This window comes from Capsicum annuum, chromosome 3, assembly GCF_002878395.1.
Source record: "Capsicum annuum cultivar UCD-10X-F1 chromosome 3, UCD10Xv1.1, whole genome shotgun sequence".
NCBI classification, from domain to species: domain Eukaryota; kingdom Viridiplantae; phylum Streptophyta; class Magnoliopsida; order Solanales; family Solanaceae; genus Capsicum; species Capsicum annuum.
This window is the reverse complement of record NC_061113.1, coordinates 226,760,064-226,777,998: the sequence shown is the minus strand read 5'-3', so window position 1 is coordinate 226,777,998 and position 17,935 is coordinate 226,760,064. Positions and strand designations below refer to the sequence as shown.

Sequence of the window (17,935 nt, the reverse complement as noted above, 5' to 3'; positions counted from 1 at the left end):
AACTATGTGGCTTCTAAAGTCTCTAAAAAGCACAAACTCACACAAATCATTTTCGATCTCATTGAAAATTGTGTCAATTATTTTTTAATTTCAAAATCAACATGCAACAACTACAGAGAAGGACAAAATGATCAAAACACATAGAAATAAAAAATTCACAAATTCAGGTCATTGCAAAAGGCATAAGAATCTCATTCATCATAAGTGTGTGTCCAGATCAATTCTTTAGTATGAAAGTGCATTATATATGAATTAAGGTCATACAACACTCCTAGCACAAAGTTAGGTTGGAAGTGTTCTCATCGAGTTATGGGGCCTAACATCACCAAATTAAATAACTTTGAGTCTTCTTTTCAACGTAACCGATTGTTCATTAATCCTCTTTTGACTAAAATGTTATGACCATTTTACTGAAGACAGCATGTGCTAAAAATTTGAGGCCGCTGTAGTGGGATCGGCCTGCTATAGCAAAAATTTCCTGTTATAGCGGAATGACGACAATATATAAACTTATTTTTTATGGATTTCAGTTTTAGAACTCAAAATATTCATTCCTCAGTCCTAAAGAGGCGATTTCTTTAATTTTCTATTGATTTCCTCCTTCAAGGTATGTTTTTCCATCAATCTAACACATTTCTTTAATTTTCTATTGATTTCCTCCTTCGAGGTATGTTTTTCCATCAATCTAACACTTGTTTGATTCTAAAATCCTTAGAATAACATTAGATTGATCATGGTGGTGGTAGAAAGTTAATCTAGATGAAATTTCTAATTTAAAGTGAATTAATAGGTTGAAATTCCTTGAATTTACGCTAGTATTGACAAATTATATCCTTGGGAACATTCCAATAAATAGAGATTTTTAGTAGGTAGAAGGATAGAACTAGTCGGTTTGAATTTTCAAAGTATTTGATTGAAGAGTAGTTGATTAATTACTCTTATAATTGTTGTTACAGATGATTTAGCATTCAAAACGTGAAGAGAAAGAAAGATCATCCATGGTATAACTCGATTGTTGCAGTAGTTTGACATCCATATAGGTTATGATTTATGACTAGTAGAATGGTGTCACACCCCAAATCCTACTGGGGCGGACTGACACCCGTAACCGAGGAGGCCCAGGAGAACCAGCTAATAACCTTATACTTCCCATGCATACCTCTATGACAACCCAAAATTCAAATAGCATCATGTCGCATATAAAAGGAAATAATCACCTGTATAAGCTCGGGCACATATATATATGTATATACAATACTTGGCCGTTGGAGCCATCACGTCTATTAACAAAACACCACCTTGACTGTACATTAGGTCTACAAAGCCTCTAGATAATACACAGAGTTTAACTAAGGTCGGGACACACCCCGCCATATAACTAACTTTTATACAATACCAAAAGTGACTGGATATGACACGGAAAGCCCCGAAGCAAACTGGAGCTCACCAAAAGCAGCTGGATATCCTGGCTCCTACTTGTGTGGTGTATGAGCTGAGGTACCTGTGCCTGCAGCATGAAATACAGGTCCCCCGTGAAGGGACGTCAGTACGAAATACGTACTGAGTATGTAAAGCTGTAGATAATCACATATGATATAGGAGCTCAATAGAAATCAGAAACAAGTGAATAAATCCTAATAGGAGTGGACCACACTTACTAGAACTTGTGAGAACCTGTACATTGCATTTATTCAATCACTTTACCTTCCTTCTTATCATCTTTGTAACCGTTACTGTACTGTACTGTGACCATTAGGCTGCCTCCAGTACATATCAACTGGGATCGACCCATTATAGGCTTATGCCCCTGGGATACCACCCATAAACACATAAATAGAGATCGACCCATGATAGGCTTATGCCCCTAGGATACCACCCATAAACACATAAATAGAGATCGACCCATGATAGGCTTATGCCCCTGGGATACCACCCGATAAGAGAGAACTTCTATCACTTAGTTCAATTAATCTTTGAGATTATTATTTCGGTCGCCACCGCATTTTTGATACTTTGAAACAATGATACATCAATAAGAGACATATAAATATACCATCAATGCAATAACAATGAAGTAAGAACTCATTGGCACATTAATGAAGTATTTTGGAGTCATTAATGCCATAACAGTGAAGTAGGAACTTATTGGTATATCAATGAAATGTTTTGGAGTCATTAATAGCACATGAATCTTGTTTGAGTAACCGGATACTTTCTGACATATGTTAGTGCAATAAACATGTAAGATTTGGAAAACAAGTAAGTATTGGAATGTCTTGACATCTTGTAGGGTGGAAACAAGTTCATTGGTAACATAGGACATCATACAAAACCATTATGGATCACATGTTACTGAATAACTTTGGAAACTTTCTTAATAGAACAATTGTTCACTTTCATGCCAAAGATATGGTATAGAGTATGCTTTACATACCTGACTTTCAACCTTCAATACTAGTCCCAAATGGACTTCCCGTATTTTTGGATTACTTATCTACAATGAACATATATAGCAATCTAGTATTAGTGACCAAACGTCACAATTCAATTATTTGAATTCACCAAACTAGTGGTTAAGTAGTAAGCCTTAATTACACCATAAAGGGTGTCACTTTAACCCTCTTATACTCTAATTACATTCACATGCCATGCATATTCATACAACATCCTCCAATATCAAGTTTGGATTCATTTATCCTTCCAACCAATCCATTAAACCAAATTGAGTCATAGACATAAATAATCATCAATTCAATAGTATATCACCATATCCACCTTCCATAACTCAATTACCATATCTACCTTCCATAATTCAATACAACCAAACCATGCAAAATAGTCCATAACCCTATTTTCATCACCTTTCAATAACAACCAATACATATAATCCTCTATCACACATATACATATGGAAAAGAACAAAGGCAAACAATATTCATACCTTAGAATTCACCTCTTGATTATACAATCCTATTTGCACAAATAATAGGTGCCGTTCAAAGCTCTCGAGATGACAAACGCAGTTATCGGATTACTTTGGAATTTCTACGGTTGAATCAAAAGTAATTTAAAGGTCAAATTTGGCTAGGGTTTGTTCTTTCTCAATGATTGATGATGAAAATAGTTTTTGAACTCATAGATATGTCTATATACACATATTCCCGTCCATAATATAATAGGAAATGACTAAAATGCCTTTAAAATTTAAATAATGTCAAATCTGTCCTTTGATGGACTGTTTTGATAAGCTAAAGTAGATCGACCATAACTCTTTGCTCCGATATCGGATTTAGGTGAAATTGGTATCGTTGGAAGGATAATTCAAAGGACTTTCATTTCATATAAATTAAGCCACCCAGTTCATCCTGTACAAGGAGTTATGGTCGTTTGAAGTTGACCCTAAAAATCTGTTTTGATAGGCTAAAGTAAAACGATTATAACTCCTTACTCAGACGTTGGATTTGGATGAAACCAATTGAATTGGAAAGAAGACTCAAAGATATTTCTTTTCATAGGTCGCAGCTCTCCCAGTTCATTATATTAAGGGAGTTATGATCGTTCGAAGTTGACCCAAAAATTCGGCTGGCCTCAGTAGTTTGTGTGCAGGAAATTTTCCTGCACATTTACTATTACCAAATATTCCGGCCACCGTTTTATAGTTTCGAACATGCTCGATTATATCCAAAACCTTTCCGTTTTTGGAAATCTTTATATTGTTGGAAAGCTTATTCAATAACCTTCGCATGGACCATCGACGGGCAAATTCCGGTATAAATAAAATAAAAAAATTAATTCCATATAAATAAGACCAATATACGTACTTGAATACGCCAATACACGTACTTGAATACGTGGTGTTACAAATGGGCTTAGAAATCGTATTCATAATATAGAGTTGAATGCTTAGGCCTACAGGCATGGAGTTCGGATGGATAAAATATGAAATTAATCTAATAAAGATCTAATTGTGTGTTGATATGTTAATGTATGAATCCTCGATGGGTGTTTTGTGTTTGTATGACTCCATGGTTGATTGTAATGTGAATTATGTGAATATAAATGACGATAAGGAGATTGTGTGAGCTTATAATCTAATGATTCGGCGTAAATGTCATATAAGGGTGAAGTAGAGGACATGTGATATTTGTGTTGTAATATTATTACGAATATTGTTTCTATGAGGAAAATGTGGTATCATGGCTTAAGAGCCTAAGGTCAAGTTAGACTAAGGGTTAGAGAGTAAGATGTGTAAAGGCGTGTGACTAAAGTAAGAATTGTAGGTTGAATTCTTGGACCTAGTAATGGTTGAATTTAGTAATGGATAATTGTAGAATTTACCGGTCTCGACAAAAATAAATGAGGATTGAATTAATGAATGAATTTATGATTATTGAATTAGAGTTTAGACTCCATTTGATTGAACGTGTCGTCCTAATTTGAATACTTGATTTTGATGAATATGCCTTGATAATGCTTGAATAAGCGATGAATTGGTCTTGGACGTGTTATAATAGATGAACATAAATTGATAAGGCCTGAATCATAAGGTTTTGGCTGGCCTTCAGGCAAGAATAGTATCAGTACAAAACATCAAATGTCATCAATTTACATACAATTCAATACACTTTACTGTCATCATCCAAAAACATCACACATGCAACTTACATGCATACAACATACACTTGTAACTCAAGGTATTTCATTTTTTTGATACTTGTATATTATGAGATGCACCGGATATACACTTTGTTGGTCGGCCCAAAGATGTGAATCAAAAAAGACCAGGTCAATTGACTCCCCCATTGTATTCTTGAACAACACATTAGAGTAATAAGAAAGAGAAAAAGATGTATATAATTTGACTCAAAAAATCAGTTTTTCTTGCACGGCTAGATATTAGAATTCAAAATGCAGCATCAAATTCTAAGGACGCGTAATCAATATAGCGGGTCATACTCAATATTACTTGTGAATTTAATTTGATTTAATTTAATTTATCGTCTACAACCAACCATATATTATACATCCCTCTCATTTCATTTGGTTTAAACATTCTTTGAACTAACCCTATATTTTATCATCATATATCTACTCGAACAATTTTTTCCACTTTTCCATTTTTTGAATTCTATGAAGGACGTGTGGGTCCGTTGATGGTGAATACATTTGATCTTCTTAAGTAAAGAATAACATAATGCAAAGTTATAGCCATTTCAAGTGCTCTATGTTTTTTAAAAGAATACGAAAGGGTGTAATATCCAACTAGTATGAGTTAGAAAAAGTCATATCTATCAAATACTTGTTATCAAAAATAGCTCTTGATGAATTTTATTTATCATCCCCGAGCTTAAAATTTTAAAATATAATAGTATATCTTAATTAGTACTCGCAAGGATAGTCGAGTTGGTTGAGCAGTTGATCTCCTAAATTAGAGATCTCATGTTCGAAACCCTTACATGCTTTCTCAATTGAGTTCGTCACTGCGCTTACCTAGTGAGACTATCTCCAATATGATATCGGAGATATTAAATTGAAGAGAGGTTTACCTTGTGCACATGCACCTGAAGAATAGTGATTGCGGATTTCTTGTCAATTAATTAAAAAAAGAGTATATATTAGTGGTTCTAGAAATTTCTGTTTTCATGAAATATTGAAGTGCACCACAGCGGTATAATATTGCTACTCCAAGGCCTATGCGTAAATTTCTTTTTTCATTTATTTTTTTTTGTAATTTGATATTCAGTAATTATATTGAGACTTGATTAAACTGTTTTCTAATAAAGAGGACTTCGCACACAGCAGGATCCAAACCTAAAATCTGATTAAAAATGAAAGAGTATCTCTCACTCTACCACGATCTTATAAATCATGAATTTCCTAACCGTACTCAAATTATAGCTATGCAATTGAGTTACCAAGATAGCTTTGAAATGGCCAAAAGCCCCCCCAAACTTTACCCCAAATCTCAACTACGCACTTGTATTTTGCGGGGGTCCTATGACTCCCTTGAACATTTTTAAAGTGGAATATTTACAGTCCTAAAAGTTCATGCCCAGACATTGTTTCAGGCAGTGAGCTGCATTCGCTGCCACGTCATTGCCACGTTATTTTTTTTTAACTCTAAAAAATTAATTATTTTACTTTTCTCTTTATTCTTTAATATATATATATATATATATATATATATATATATATATATATATATATTTCCCTCTGACTCCGTATATATATATTTTCTTTCTTTTTCTCTCCTCCGTAATTCTTGTCGTTGCTTTCAGTTTTTCGATAAAAATAAAATTTTTGATGTACTGTACAAAAAGAGAAAGAAATAAGCTAACATATTCAAGAAAAAAATGAAACCAAAAAGTGTAAAAAGTGTTCGTTTTCTTGTCTGCTCCAACCTCCCCACCTTAAAAACCAAGAAACACGCACAAACACCAAATTCATTGGTGAACTTGCCGGTTGAAAATACACAAACATCATTTTTTGTGAACTACTCCAACCATTTTTGATGAACTGCTCCAACCATTTTTTTTAATGAAAAAAATGTTTGTTTTCTTTTTGGCTTCGACGAATGGATATCCTTTCTTCATTTCTTTTTCCTGAAAATGAACTAACCGGAATTCGTTTGTGAACTCGCCGAAAAATTGACTGAGATCTTCCTATCGTCGATGAGCTCGCCAGTCGTCATATTATCTTTTGTTTTATTTCTTTTGGTGATAATTGTTGCAAGTATTAATTGTTGTGTTGAATGTTGATTTTCATTTTGAAATTTGAAACAAAAATGAAATTGGTAAAGACAAAAATGATAATTGAGAAATTAATGGTGAGAAGATGAAATTGGTAGAAGTATTGAAAATATGATTTAGATTCCGACATAAATAGAGATGAGGAAGATAAAAAGATTGGACGTGATAGCCATTGAAGAGTTTTTGAAGCTTTTTATGAGAGAGAGTATTTGGAGGATGGTGATGAAAAAGAAAGAAAATAAAATAAAATAAAAATTATATATCTATAATATATTAAAAGTGTGAACGGCCTTAGAAATATCACCTATAATCTATCTATAATCTATAATCTATATCTATAATTTATCTATAATCTATAATCTATATCTATATCTATATCTATATCTATAATTTATAATTTATATAGATATCTATATCTATATCTATATCTATAATCTATATTTATATCTATATCTATAATCTATATCTATATTCATAATTTATAATATATTAAAAGTGTGAAGACACTTAGAAAAGTGATTTGAACTTTTTGCTCTTCATTAAAAGACTTTTCTTTAAAAAAAATTGTCTTTTCACTATTTTTTAATTTTATTATTTAATTATTTTTTATTATATTAATTAGATTTCCTAAAATATACAGGACTCCTAAAATATATGGTAAGAGAATTGATTAATATTTTTCTTTTTACTATACTTCCTAAAATATATGGTAGGAGAATTAATTAATATTTTCCTTTCTACTTCAATATTGAGATGTACGTTAAACTAGAGAACAAATCGGTTTTCCTATTGGGAGAATATGATTGATGTTCATCTAACTTGATTCGATTGCATGTCTAGATTGGTGGATGCTTGATTTTCTAACCCTCAACTTCTGCACTGTTTTTGTCAGTATAATAGAATTCAACATGTGCGTATATGCATGTCTTCTTTGTTTTCATTCAAAATCATTCTTTAGGGTCAAAATTTTCACCCAGACAAGAATTAGTTGGATCAAAATCGAAGCTCTGTGATCACTATTATATTTTTTTATAGTTTACTGGTCGTAGATGCATGTCGGTTGGCTTTGAAGAATTTCTTGTGTAAAAGTTAGGTTTAATTGAATTGGTTTGATATCTTTATTATCTTATTATTTTATTTTTGTAGATGAATTTCGATCGGCTTTGAGAAATTTTTGTGTGTAAATTTTAAGTTTAATTGTATTGTTTTTATATCACTTTTATCGTATTATTTTGTTGCAGTTTACAAGTGATAGATAAATGTTGATCGATTTTACGGAATATTTTTATGTAAAAGTTAGGTTTAGTTGTATTATTTTGATATCTCTATTATCGTATTATTTTGTTATTGTTTACAGGTGGTAGATGAGTGTCATACAACTTTGAAAAAAAATTTGTGTGTAAAGATTAGATTTAATTGTATTATTTTGATGTCTCTATCATTGTATTATTTTGTTGCAATTTACAGATGATAGATGAATGTAGATCGACTTTTAAAAATATTTTTGGTAAAGATTAGGTTTAATAAATAAATTCTCCATATTTACATACTCAAAAGATATTAAATTAAATTATATATTCATCTTTATTATTTAAACAAATATCTTATTTAGTGTAATGTTTGAACTAAACTAGTATATATATATATATGTGTGTGTGTGTATTTTTATATTAAAAAGAAATGTAAAAAATATTCTTTTTAATATTTTCGAATTACTCACTTTCTCAAAGAGAGTGAGATACACTCTCTTTGCCACATAAGTCTTTAGGGATGTAAATATTCCACTTTAAAAATGTTCAGGGGGTCATAGGACCCCTGCAAAATATAGATGTGTAGTTGAGATTTGGGGTAAAGGTTGGGGGGCTTTTGACTATTTTCTCTCAAAAATTATAAAGGCAACTACAAATTAAAAATAAGAAGACAATTGGACACTTACGAGGCAGTTTAGATCACTCTAGGATTTTTTTTTACTTATTTATGTCATGCGTTATAAGTGACTTATTTATACCATCGCCTTTAAAATTTGACTCATTTATGTCATTGTTATTACGAAAAAGTTTATTTTTGTATTATTTTTAATTAATTTTATAAAATTATTTTTGTCATGTGACCTCTTATTACAGATCCACGTCACTAAATTCAAATCAATCTAAATTACTTTAAATCAAAATCAATATTAAAAATTGGACGCATTAAAATAAAATTCCCACACCGTTAAAATAAAAACTGAAATCATCAAAAATAAAATCGAATCCATTAATTGTGTCGGGTATTATTTTAATGAATCCAATTTTTAGTTTTGATTTTAAGTATTATTGATTGATCTGGATTTGGTGACATGGACCTTTAATAAGAGATCACGTGACAAAAATTATTTTACGAAATCACCATTATGCAATAATGGCACTAACAAATCTTTCAGTAACGGTAGTGGCATAGATGAGCCAAATTTTTAAATGTGATGTCATAAATACACCAAACTTATAACATATGACATAAATAAATCATTTCTAATAGTTTGATGATATATTTGAATCTTTTTCCTTTTTTATAGTATTATACATAGCTATAATAATAATAATAATAAAAATAAAAATATTATTAATAAATTTATTTGATAATTAACAAATGACAAAAAACACGTAAAGAAATTAAAATTAAACTGATAATAATTGAGTGGATTGAACCCATAAATTTAGCTCATCTGAATTCAATTCTATCGTACTAGCCTCAAAGTCACTCAGTACACCAATTCATCCACATTAAACTCACTCCTTTCAGCGGCACCTATGGGTCATTTGCTATACCGCATAAGGATACAATATCAGTAGCCGTTTGGTCATAGAATTTTTATCTTTTTTTTCAAAAAATTATTTTATTTTAGTGAAAAAAGCGAAAACACGCTCTGTTTGGCTATGAATTTTTCAACTCCAACTCCTGAAAAATTATTTGGAAAAGTGAAAACAAGTTTTACTTATTTTCATTTTTTTCACTCATACTTCTCTCACAAAATTTCAAAAACAACTTTAATTTATATTCATGACCAAACACAACTTCAACTCCGAAAAAAAAAGTAATTTTCATAGCCAAATAGAGCCTTAGTATAAAGTATTTAAATTAATTCTCATTATTTATATTAAAATGATGTAATACTTATCTCATATAAAAGATGAAATAAAATAATTCTTTAAATTGTCAATTCATATAATATCTCTACTTATTTCACCCAATATATACACAAGCAGTTAGTACTGAGGAGAGGGAGGCTGGAAGGGTCAAAGGGGTCACAGTTGTCCACTAATGATTACTTCTTCCGTCTATCTTTATTTATTCATATTATTAAATATAGGTAGTCAACAATATTTGTTCTGATTGAAAAGCAATGAATTATTTATTTATTTGTGTTCATTTTATTCTTAATATTAAATATTATTTATTATTCAATATATTTCTCCAAACATTAACTTTATTACATTTAAAAGATGACATAGTAAATTATTTGTGAAATAGTAAACTTATTTTTATTATTTATTATTATTTTAGATGTGTGTCCAATCAATAATAAATAAGGAAAGATTTACGGAGTAACTAATTGTCTTCTCAGGCTCATATAATTAAGGACATGTCATCTAGAACACTGAACACACTTTGTCCAGAAAGTGAAAGCCTTTCTGTTTGTCCACTAATTTTAGTAGTAAACGAAGTACACCTTTTTTCTTCATCTAGAACCTACTTTGTCCAGTAATTATCATTTGTTTTTTTCTAAATTTTTCTTAAAAATAGAAATAATCAGCATGTTGAAATTTGAAAATCCCATAAAAGAGAAAGAGTAATTTAAAAAAAGTTTACTAATGGAGAAAGTATAGTACTCCTATATGCCATTTCTGTCATTTAATTTAGAGAAAAGACCACAACTCATAAGAGTCCTCAAACGTCCATGTTTTGACTTTGTTAACGTAATACTAACTATTTTGCTCAAATACTTTAATATAATATTGGTGTATGACCTACATATATATATATATATAGGACGTTAAGCTAATTCTGTCATATGGGCTATTATTGAGTAGACATGCAGATACATTTCAATTACTATAAGTGCTTTTAACTATTGAGTCTTAATTAGTTATATGGTATTCAACGTTAATTATATTCTTAAGTTAATGGTTTTTGACTACTCGAAATTAAGTAAACAAGGATAAAAAAACCCAAGTAATAAGAATGTGCAATTAACTTCTACTTTTGTTCATTTACTACTCAAGGATCAAAGATATTGTAAATTTAAGTGACTCTTTTACCCTTTAAAATAAGGGTAAATTTGGACTAGCGCAAGTTTTGGACAATGTTTAGCAACTTCTTTAAAGTTGTTCAACGCAAGTGTTTAAGTAAATCAATTTGGACCAGCGAGCCAAACCAAGAAAAGAGAAAAATGGAAAAATGAAGTTGTAATTTTAACAATTCATTATTCATCTATTGTTGTGTTTTGATCGACAAAATAAAAATTCAAATAGCCAATCAATAAGACTATTAAGATTTCACTGGCTAGAAAGACGATCGTTACACAATCTCAGTCTAGTAATATGTTTGAAATTGTTGTAGATTAAATTAATGCGTTTTTTTTTAGAAATAGAATGTGTGTGTAATTAAGTACATGCATACGAGAAACGTTATAGTGCTTAAAAAGACATTAAATACTACAATTGGAGTAAGTTTATTCATCTAATTAGTCTCGAGGACCTCCCATGGAGATTTTCTTATTATAAATAGCTAGTTGGTCCTTTATTCTTAAAATTTAAAAGAGCACAACCTGTACTTTTTTTTTTTTTTTTTCCTTTTCACTCTTCACGGTCTACCTATTAAAATAAAATAAAATTTGAGATCTAGCTCAAAGTGGAGTCAAAAGTCAATAATATACCTTGAATAGTCAACGCATACAAAAGAAAAAAAAAAATAGGAAGTGTTGACTGTAGATTAAGTATATGCAGTACAGTTCTGTTTATGTTAACAATAAAAGCAGATATTCAATTAACAGGTAATTAATATTACTAAACTATATGATGGACTGGTTAGAGATGAAGAACGTCCATGCACGTTATTGAGCACCACTACTTGTAATGGGAGGCTGCGGATTTACAATCCTGAGTTTGTGGATTTTGAATTCTTAAAATGATACTAACTTATTAGGGTTTTGAAATTATTTAATTTATATATTGAAGTAAATTTCTTAATATAAATACAAAAAGTTTTAGTTTAAACTAGTGAACTATACTGAACTCAATCGTAACTAAAACTCTAGCTTCGCTCCACTTGTAATTTTGTGTGTATATCAAATCTAAGAAGTTTAGTTGGTCCCTTTTCCTTATAAATTAAAAGAGCACAACCTGTACAGTACATAGTTTTTCCTTTTAACTCTTCACGGTCTACTCATTGAAATTAAATTAAAATGGAGATCTAGCTCAAAGTAGAGTCAGTAGTCAAGGATATACCTTGAATGGTCACCCCCCACAAAAGAAAAAAAAAGAAAAGCAAAACCAAAATGGGAAGTGTGACTGTTGAGTTTGTATATGCAGTACTATTTCTGTTTATGTTTAACAAAAAACGTAGATGTAAGTTACTAAATTCTATGATGAACATTAGATTATAACTAGGTAGAAAAGCAGAACGTCGTCCACGCATGTTGCGCACCATTATTTGTAAATAAGAGGTTGATCATAGGTGGATTCAGAATTGTGAGTATATTTATAGATTTTGAAATCTAGAAATGATTGATAGCTTGATTTGAATAATTTATTTGATTATACTGAACTTGTAACTAAACTCCATATCCGTCCTATTTGTAAGTTGTAGATATCAAAACATCCACCTAAGAAATTAATTAAGTTGAGAGCTTGAAATTACTTCCCCTTTTTTGTTTTTTTAAGGGTCCTTGATTAAATTATATATCCTTTTAGTGTTTGGTTGATTTAAATCATGAAAATTTGAATACGTGTTGTAAGAATGAATATCGATCACTTATGGACGTGCATTGATTTTCTCTACAAAGCAAAGCTATATTGCAGCAATTACTTGATCTCGAGTTTCCACCTTAATGCTACAAAATATAACGAAGAATTACATTCATGTAAGACCATTCATCATTTACAATTATGAGACATTCCTTAACTTCACTTGTACTAGTTACTATTTGAAGAGTTAATCGATGTCTTCTTTAAATGCACTTCTGTAAAGTATTTTTATATAATTCCTATATATGCAAAATTTAAATGTATGTTTAAAAACTAAACATTATATTCTATTTGAATATAGGCTGATGATCAATTGATTATACACTCATACTCTAAATCAAGTCACATATAAATCGAAAAGAAGAGAGTATCACATGCATATCTAATCGAATATGAAAAATGATTTCTGAACTAGAAATTTCAGAACATCCCATCACAGAGTTTTTGGCCATTAGGAAGTAGGGAACGACATGCACCGAACTAGTGCATCTTGAAATGTTGGTCAAAATTTGTATAATTTAATTATCGATAAACGAAATATGATAAGAAAAAAGTGAACAAAAAAGAATATTAAGTTATTTCTATTTATTAGATTTTTTTATTTTTGAGAATTAAGGACTATTAAGAAGAAATAATTTTTTAATAAAGGTATAGTTTTGTTTTGAATTTACAAAGTGACAGTTATTTTGGGACAATTATTTGGAACAGAGGGAGAGGGAGTATTATTTTTAATATAGTGGTTAAGTAAAAATGTAGAGAGAATTGAAACACTCAAGAGGAACAGTAAACGCGGCATGAAGGTTCTAAAGATTCTTTGGTCTTCATTTTCGGTTCATACCATTTTCTTCATATTTTTGACTTCCATTATCACTTCTCATCATTTATTATTCGATCTTGTCCACGTTTATTGCTCCAATTAACGTTGGATTATCAAAGACCAACTTTTTCCCCTCTTGACCCCCAGCCTAAAAAACTTAAATAACAGTTGATGGTAATGTTAGTTAATTTGAAAAGGTCAGCAATTAGACTAGCTTACTTATACTACAATTTCCTTGACCAAAGACTGGTCCAAGGAAACTATTCTTCAGTCAAACTTTCTCCAATCCTTTTTAGTTGTTCCTATCAATTTATTATTTTCCTTCACCTTATTCTCTTTATATATCTCTTCTTTTCCTCCTATTTTCTACATTCAAAATTACAAGCTATAGCAGCTTACAAGTAGTGACAATTCTTGTATGGTTCAGCAACTAACTTTTAAATCTTCTTTACACCGTTTTTGTCTGGTATTCCACGTAAACACACACTTCCCAATCGAGTTAATTTCTGTAATGGACAATTACGGAGCTGACAATACTAATGTTGAGTTTAATAGGATCATAAATGAATTAACACAAGGTCGGGACCTTGTTCAACAACTCCAGCTCCATCTCAATGCTCCTAACTATAATTCCTCTGCTTCATTCGAAAACACCCGGGAAATCTTGCTTCACAATATCCAGTCCAAATTTGACAAGGCTCTGTCCATACTCCAATACAATAGTACTACCGGAGACAATTCTAATTCACCACTAACACATTCTACTTCCCCTGCCATTCCTGTTTTTGGAGTGTCTGATTCTCCACGATCGAGCCCTCCTCATAGTGAAGATTCTGATCGTGACCTCGAATCCAAAGATCCTCATGCTACCCGCAAGAGGTTTATAATCTTTTCATCTTAATAAATTTGTGTATGTATAGATAATTAGGGGCTGATTTTCAACTTAATTATAATGTTACAGAAAGAGCACCACTCCACGGTGGACAAAGCAAGTTCAAATTCATCCAGGAGCACCACTTGAAGGGACTCTTGATGATGGTTTTAGTTGGAGAAAATATGGGCAGAAAGATATTCTTGGTGCCAAACATCCAAGGTATAACAACACTAAACATGAACACTGCTACATGCATTTGGGTAGCAAGGTACTTAATTCATTCTTACAAAATTTTGTTTGTTAAATGCAGAGGTTACTACAGATGCACGCTTCGACATGTCCAAGGTTGTTTGGCCACGAAACAAGTTCAAAGATCCGATGAAGATCCCACCATTTTCGAAGTCACTTATCGTGGAAGGCACACTTGCAGTCAAGGTGGTGGTGGTGGTGCTAGTGCCAGTAATGTGCATCCAGCACCACTACCTTTGGTTGTAACAATACCTCAAAATCAAGAACCAAACTTAGGAAATCATGAACAATATCAACTTATCCCCGCACCACATCAAAATTCACCTGAAATTCTCTTGGATTTTCAGAAAAACCTCAGTATCTCCAAAGATGACTTCAACTTCAATACTCACCATGATCATCCTAACAATGTGCCATATATTCCCCCGTATAGTAATTTCCCTTCATCATCGTCGTCCCACGTTAACACTGATCATCAAGATTACACCTTTGTGGCTAATTTCTCTACAATTCCAATCAACAACTTTGTGGAGAATTTTCCTCCTTCCTCTAATAATATGTCTGCAGGAACTTCTCAAATGAACAATGCAGACTACCAATTTAACTCAATGGGTTTTGAATCAAACTTCCCGTATAATTATCAAGGATTCTCTTCCTAATTAATCTCCCTCTTGTTCCAAGGAAGTAACTTAACTCAAGATCACGATGAATCGAGGACAATTTTGCATCAATTTGTTATTAGGTAACAAGGCATTAGGACTTAGATGTGTTAGTTTAACCATTTCTAATAATGACGATGATATCCATTTTGTTGTCATGTGGTGGTATCTTTGTGTTGTAGTTTCTGAATTCATTCATCTGTATTGGCAGCTTTTAAGCTTGTAACATCTTGCAAAGGGCCAAAAATGCCCTCAACTGTGGAAATAGAAATAACTTTGTACCCCGTTTGAATTTGGTCTTAAGTATGCCCTTATCGTTATTGGAATGACTCTGATTCGCTTCTTGCTCAACTGTAGGAAATAAAATAAGTTGGCCGTCCGTTTGGATTTGATCGCAAATATGCCCTCATTATTGAAGAACTTCCTCAAATTTGACTCTCAACCAACAAAATTCTCTTTTTTTCCACCCTTTTATTTAGTGTCAAGTTCATTTGACGTCTATTTTCTAAAACAACAAAGGGAAGAAAATAAGGGAAACGGGAAAATAGAATTTGTTTTTTCTCTTAAAAACACACATCATATAGATACAAGTAAGTATGTCCCTGAAATGTTCTTTTTTCGTTAAACAGGATGATTTTAATGTCTTTTCTCTTTCAGTTTTTTAAAGATCGATCCTTCTTTATTTACATAATTGTGATCATATGCATAAATTTAGTGCAACAGGAATAAAATTGCTATTTGATGAACTTTTTCTTTTTGGCATGACAACAATCACACTTTCTTCACCAAGATCACAATTACTCCTTTCAATTTCTTCATTTACTTCCTCCAATTATTTCTTACGTATTTAAGAATTTCAACTGCTAATTTCGCTTCCTTCTTTGCCACCTTATACCGCTCCTCATTTGCTCTCTTTTCCTCGTACTCCCCTGCCTCCATCAACTCCATATAAGCAACCTTCTCGGCTTCCATTTTCCTTTTGACTGCTCCATTCCACCACCAATTCTCTTGATGTCTACCAGCGCTGCCCCTCGAAAACTTTCATATTTCGCGTACCGTTAGCATCCCTACTCCCCCCCCCCCCCCCCCCCCCCCCCCCCCCCAACTTCTCCCTCATCTTTGCTCTCCAACAATATTATATATTTCTATATTTTCCGAAATTGATCTTTTTCCTTTTTTTCTTCCATTCTATCATCACTATTCTCCTCAAATATTTAATTTATTTCATCTTCAATTTGGGGCGGTAATTTTGGGAGCCTAAAATTTCTTCGTTCGGCATTGATTCAATCTCTAAATAATATCAAAATCTCCAAACTATCTTTCGCCAACGAATATCGATGATCTCCAATCATAAATCAAAGTTTGCTCCGAAGCAACTGAAAAAGCTTGACTTGCTAGTAAATCTCAAACGACCCTTGAAAGTTTGGAAATTGTCCGATACAGGTCTTCCACCATGCTAAAAGTTGTGGTTGTCCATTTGCATCTCTAATACATTTCCAATCCTGAGAAATATACGAATCAAAATCATTACTGCTACAAAATTGAAGACCAAGTTCTTCACCCATCTCGTCATCTAAATCATCATATCTATGTCTAGAAGTAGGAGGTTCGGCCGACACAATATTTTGTTCCATAACTTGATACATGTTATATAAACTCCTGGCTTCAGGTACTATGCTAGCACAACAAGTTTCAACTGATGACTTTTCATGAGGTTCAATTTCTAAATTGGTGTAAATTTTTTGAACCATCATCATTACACCATATTCTTTGTAAAATGGGTTGAATAAAGTAGCTGTCAAATAAATTTATGGAATAGAAAAAAATTATTTTTAAAATTTTTCAACCATAGCTTCAATTGTCTCTTTGTAAGGACATTTTTTTTTTTTTTATATTTAGCAAGTACTTTAGAAATAGCAATAATATTTAATAAAACAGAAAAAAATAGTTGGAGTATATTGTGCAGATACTGTAATCGTAGCTTGATAAAAAGTTCTCAAAAATTTACAAAATTCTTCTACTTTAATCCAATCATCAGAACCTAGCCTTAAATGATCATTCGAATTAATAAAATTATAAACTAATTGTATAGGTTCACGATATACTTTAGCAACTTCAAGCATTTGATACAAAGAATTTCATCTAGTAGAAACTTCTCTTGGAACTTTTCTATATGAAAGATCACATTTTGTACATTGATATTTAAAATCATCTATTATAGCCTTTTTTTTATTTTTAAAAATAAAACTACAAGCAATTCGAACCTTAAAACAATCATTTCCAAACAACTCAACACCATCATGTACTATCAAATTTAAAATGTGTGCCGTACATCTAACATGAAAATAATCATCATCCATAGGACATAGTCTAGCACTTAAAAAATCAATGGCTTTCAAATTATTAGAAGCATTATCTAATGTACATGTCATAGTTTTATCAATAAGTCTAAAATATTTTAAGCAATCTGTTATTGTAGTAGATATAAATTGATCGGTTTTAGTCTCGTCAACATATTTATAAGCAATAATTATTTTTTTGCACGTTTTAATGGTGATCAATCCAATGAACCGTGACAGTAA

At 31.5% G+C, this 17,935-nt stretch overlaps 1 protein-coding gene across 1 annotated transcript; it reads left to right on the top strand.

Annotated features, from left to right (window-relative positions):
* The first annotated feature begins 13,895 nt into the window (after nucleotides 1-13,895).
* On the top strand, nucleotides 13,896-15,645 carry LOC107866133 (probable WRKY transcription factor 30). The gene is made up of 3 exons (XM_016712312.2): nucleotides 13,896-14,450; nucleotides 14,533-14,664; nucleotides 14,756-15,645. The coding sequence occupies exons 1-3, from the start codon at nucleotides 13,990-13,992 to the stop codon at nucleotides 15,351-15,353; spliced, it is 1,191 nt and encodes a 396-aa protein (XP_016567798.2). The 5' UTR covers nucleotides 13,896-13,989; the 3' UTR covers nucleotides 15,354-15,645.
* The last annotated feature ends 2,290 nt before the right edge of the window (nucleotides 15,646-17,935 follow it).

Bases quoted from the DNA above. Each gene is read 5' to 3' on its own strand.
- LOC107866133 (XM_016712312.2), top strand. From the start codon at position 13,990: ATGGTTCAGCAACTAACTTTTAAATCTTCTTTACACCGTTTTTGTCTG. The intron at 14,451-14,532 runs GTTTATAATCTT...ATAATGTTACAG, and splicing joins CCTCATGCTACCCGCAAGAG to AAAGAGCACCACTCCACGGT. The intron at 14,665-14,755 runs GTATAACAACAC...TGTTAAATGCAG, and splicing joins CTTGGTGCCAAACATCCAAG to AGGTTACTACAGATGCACGC.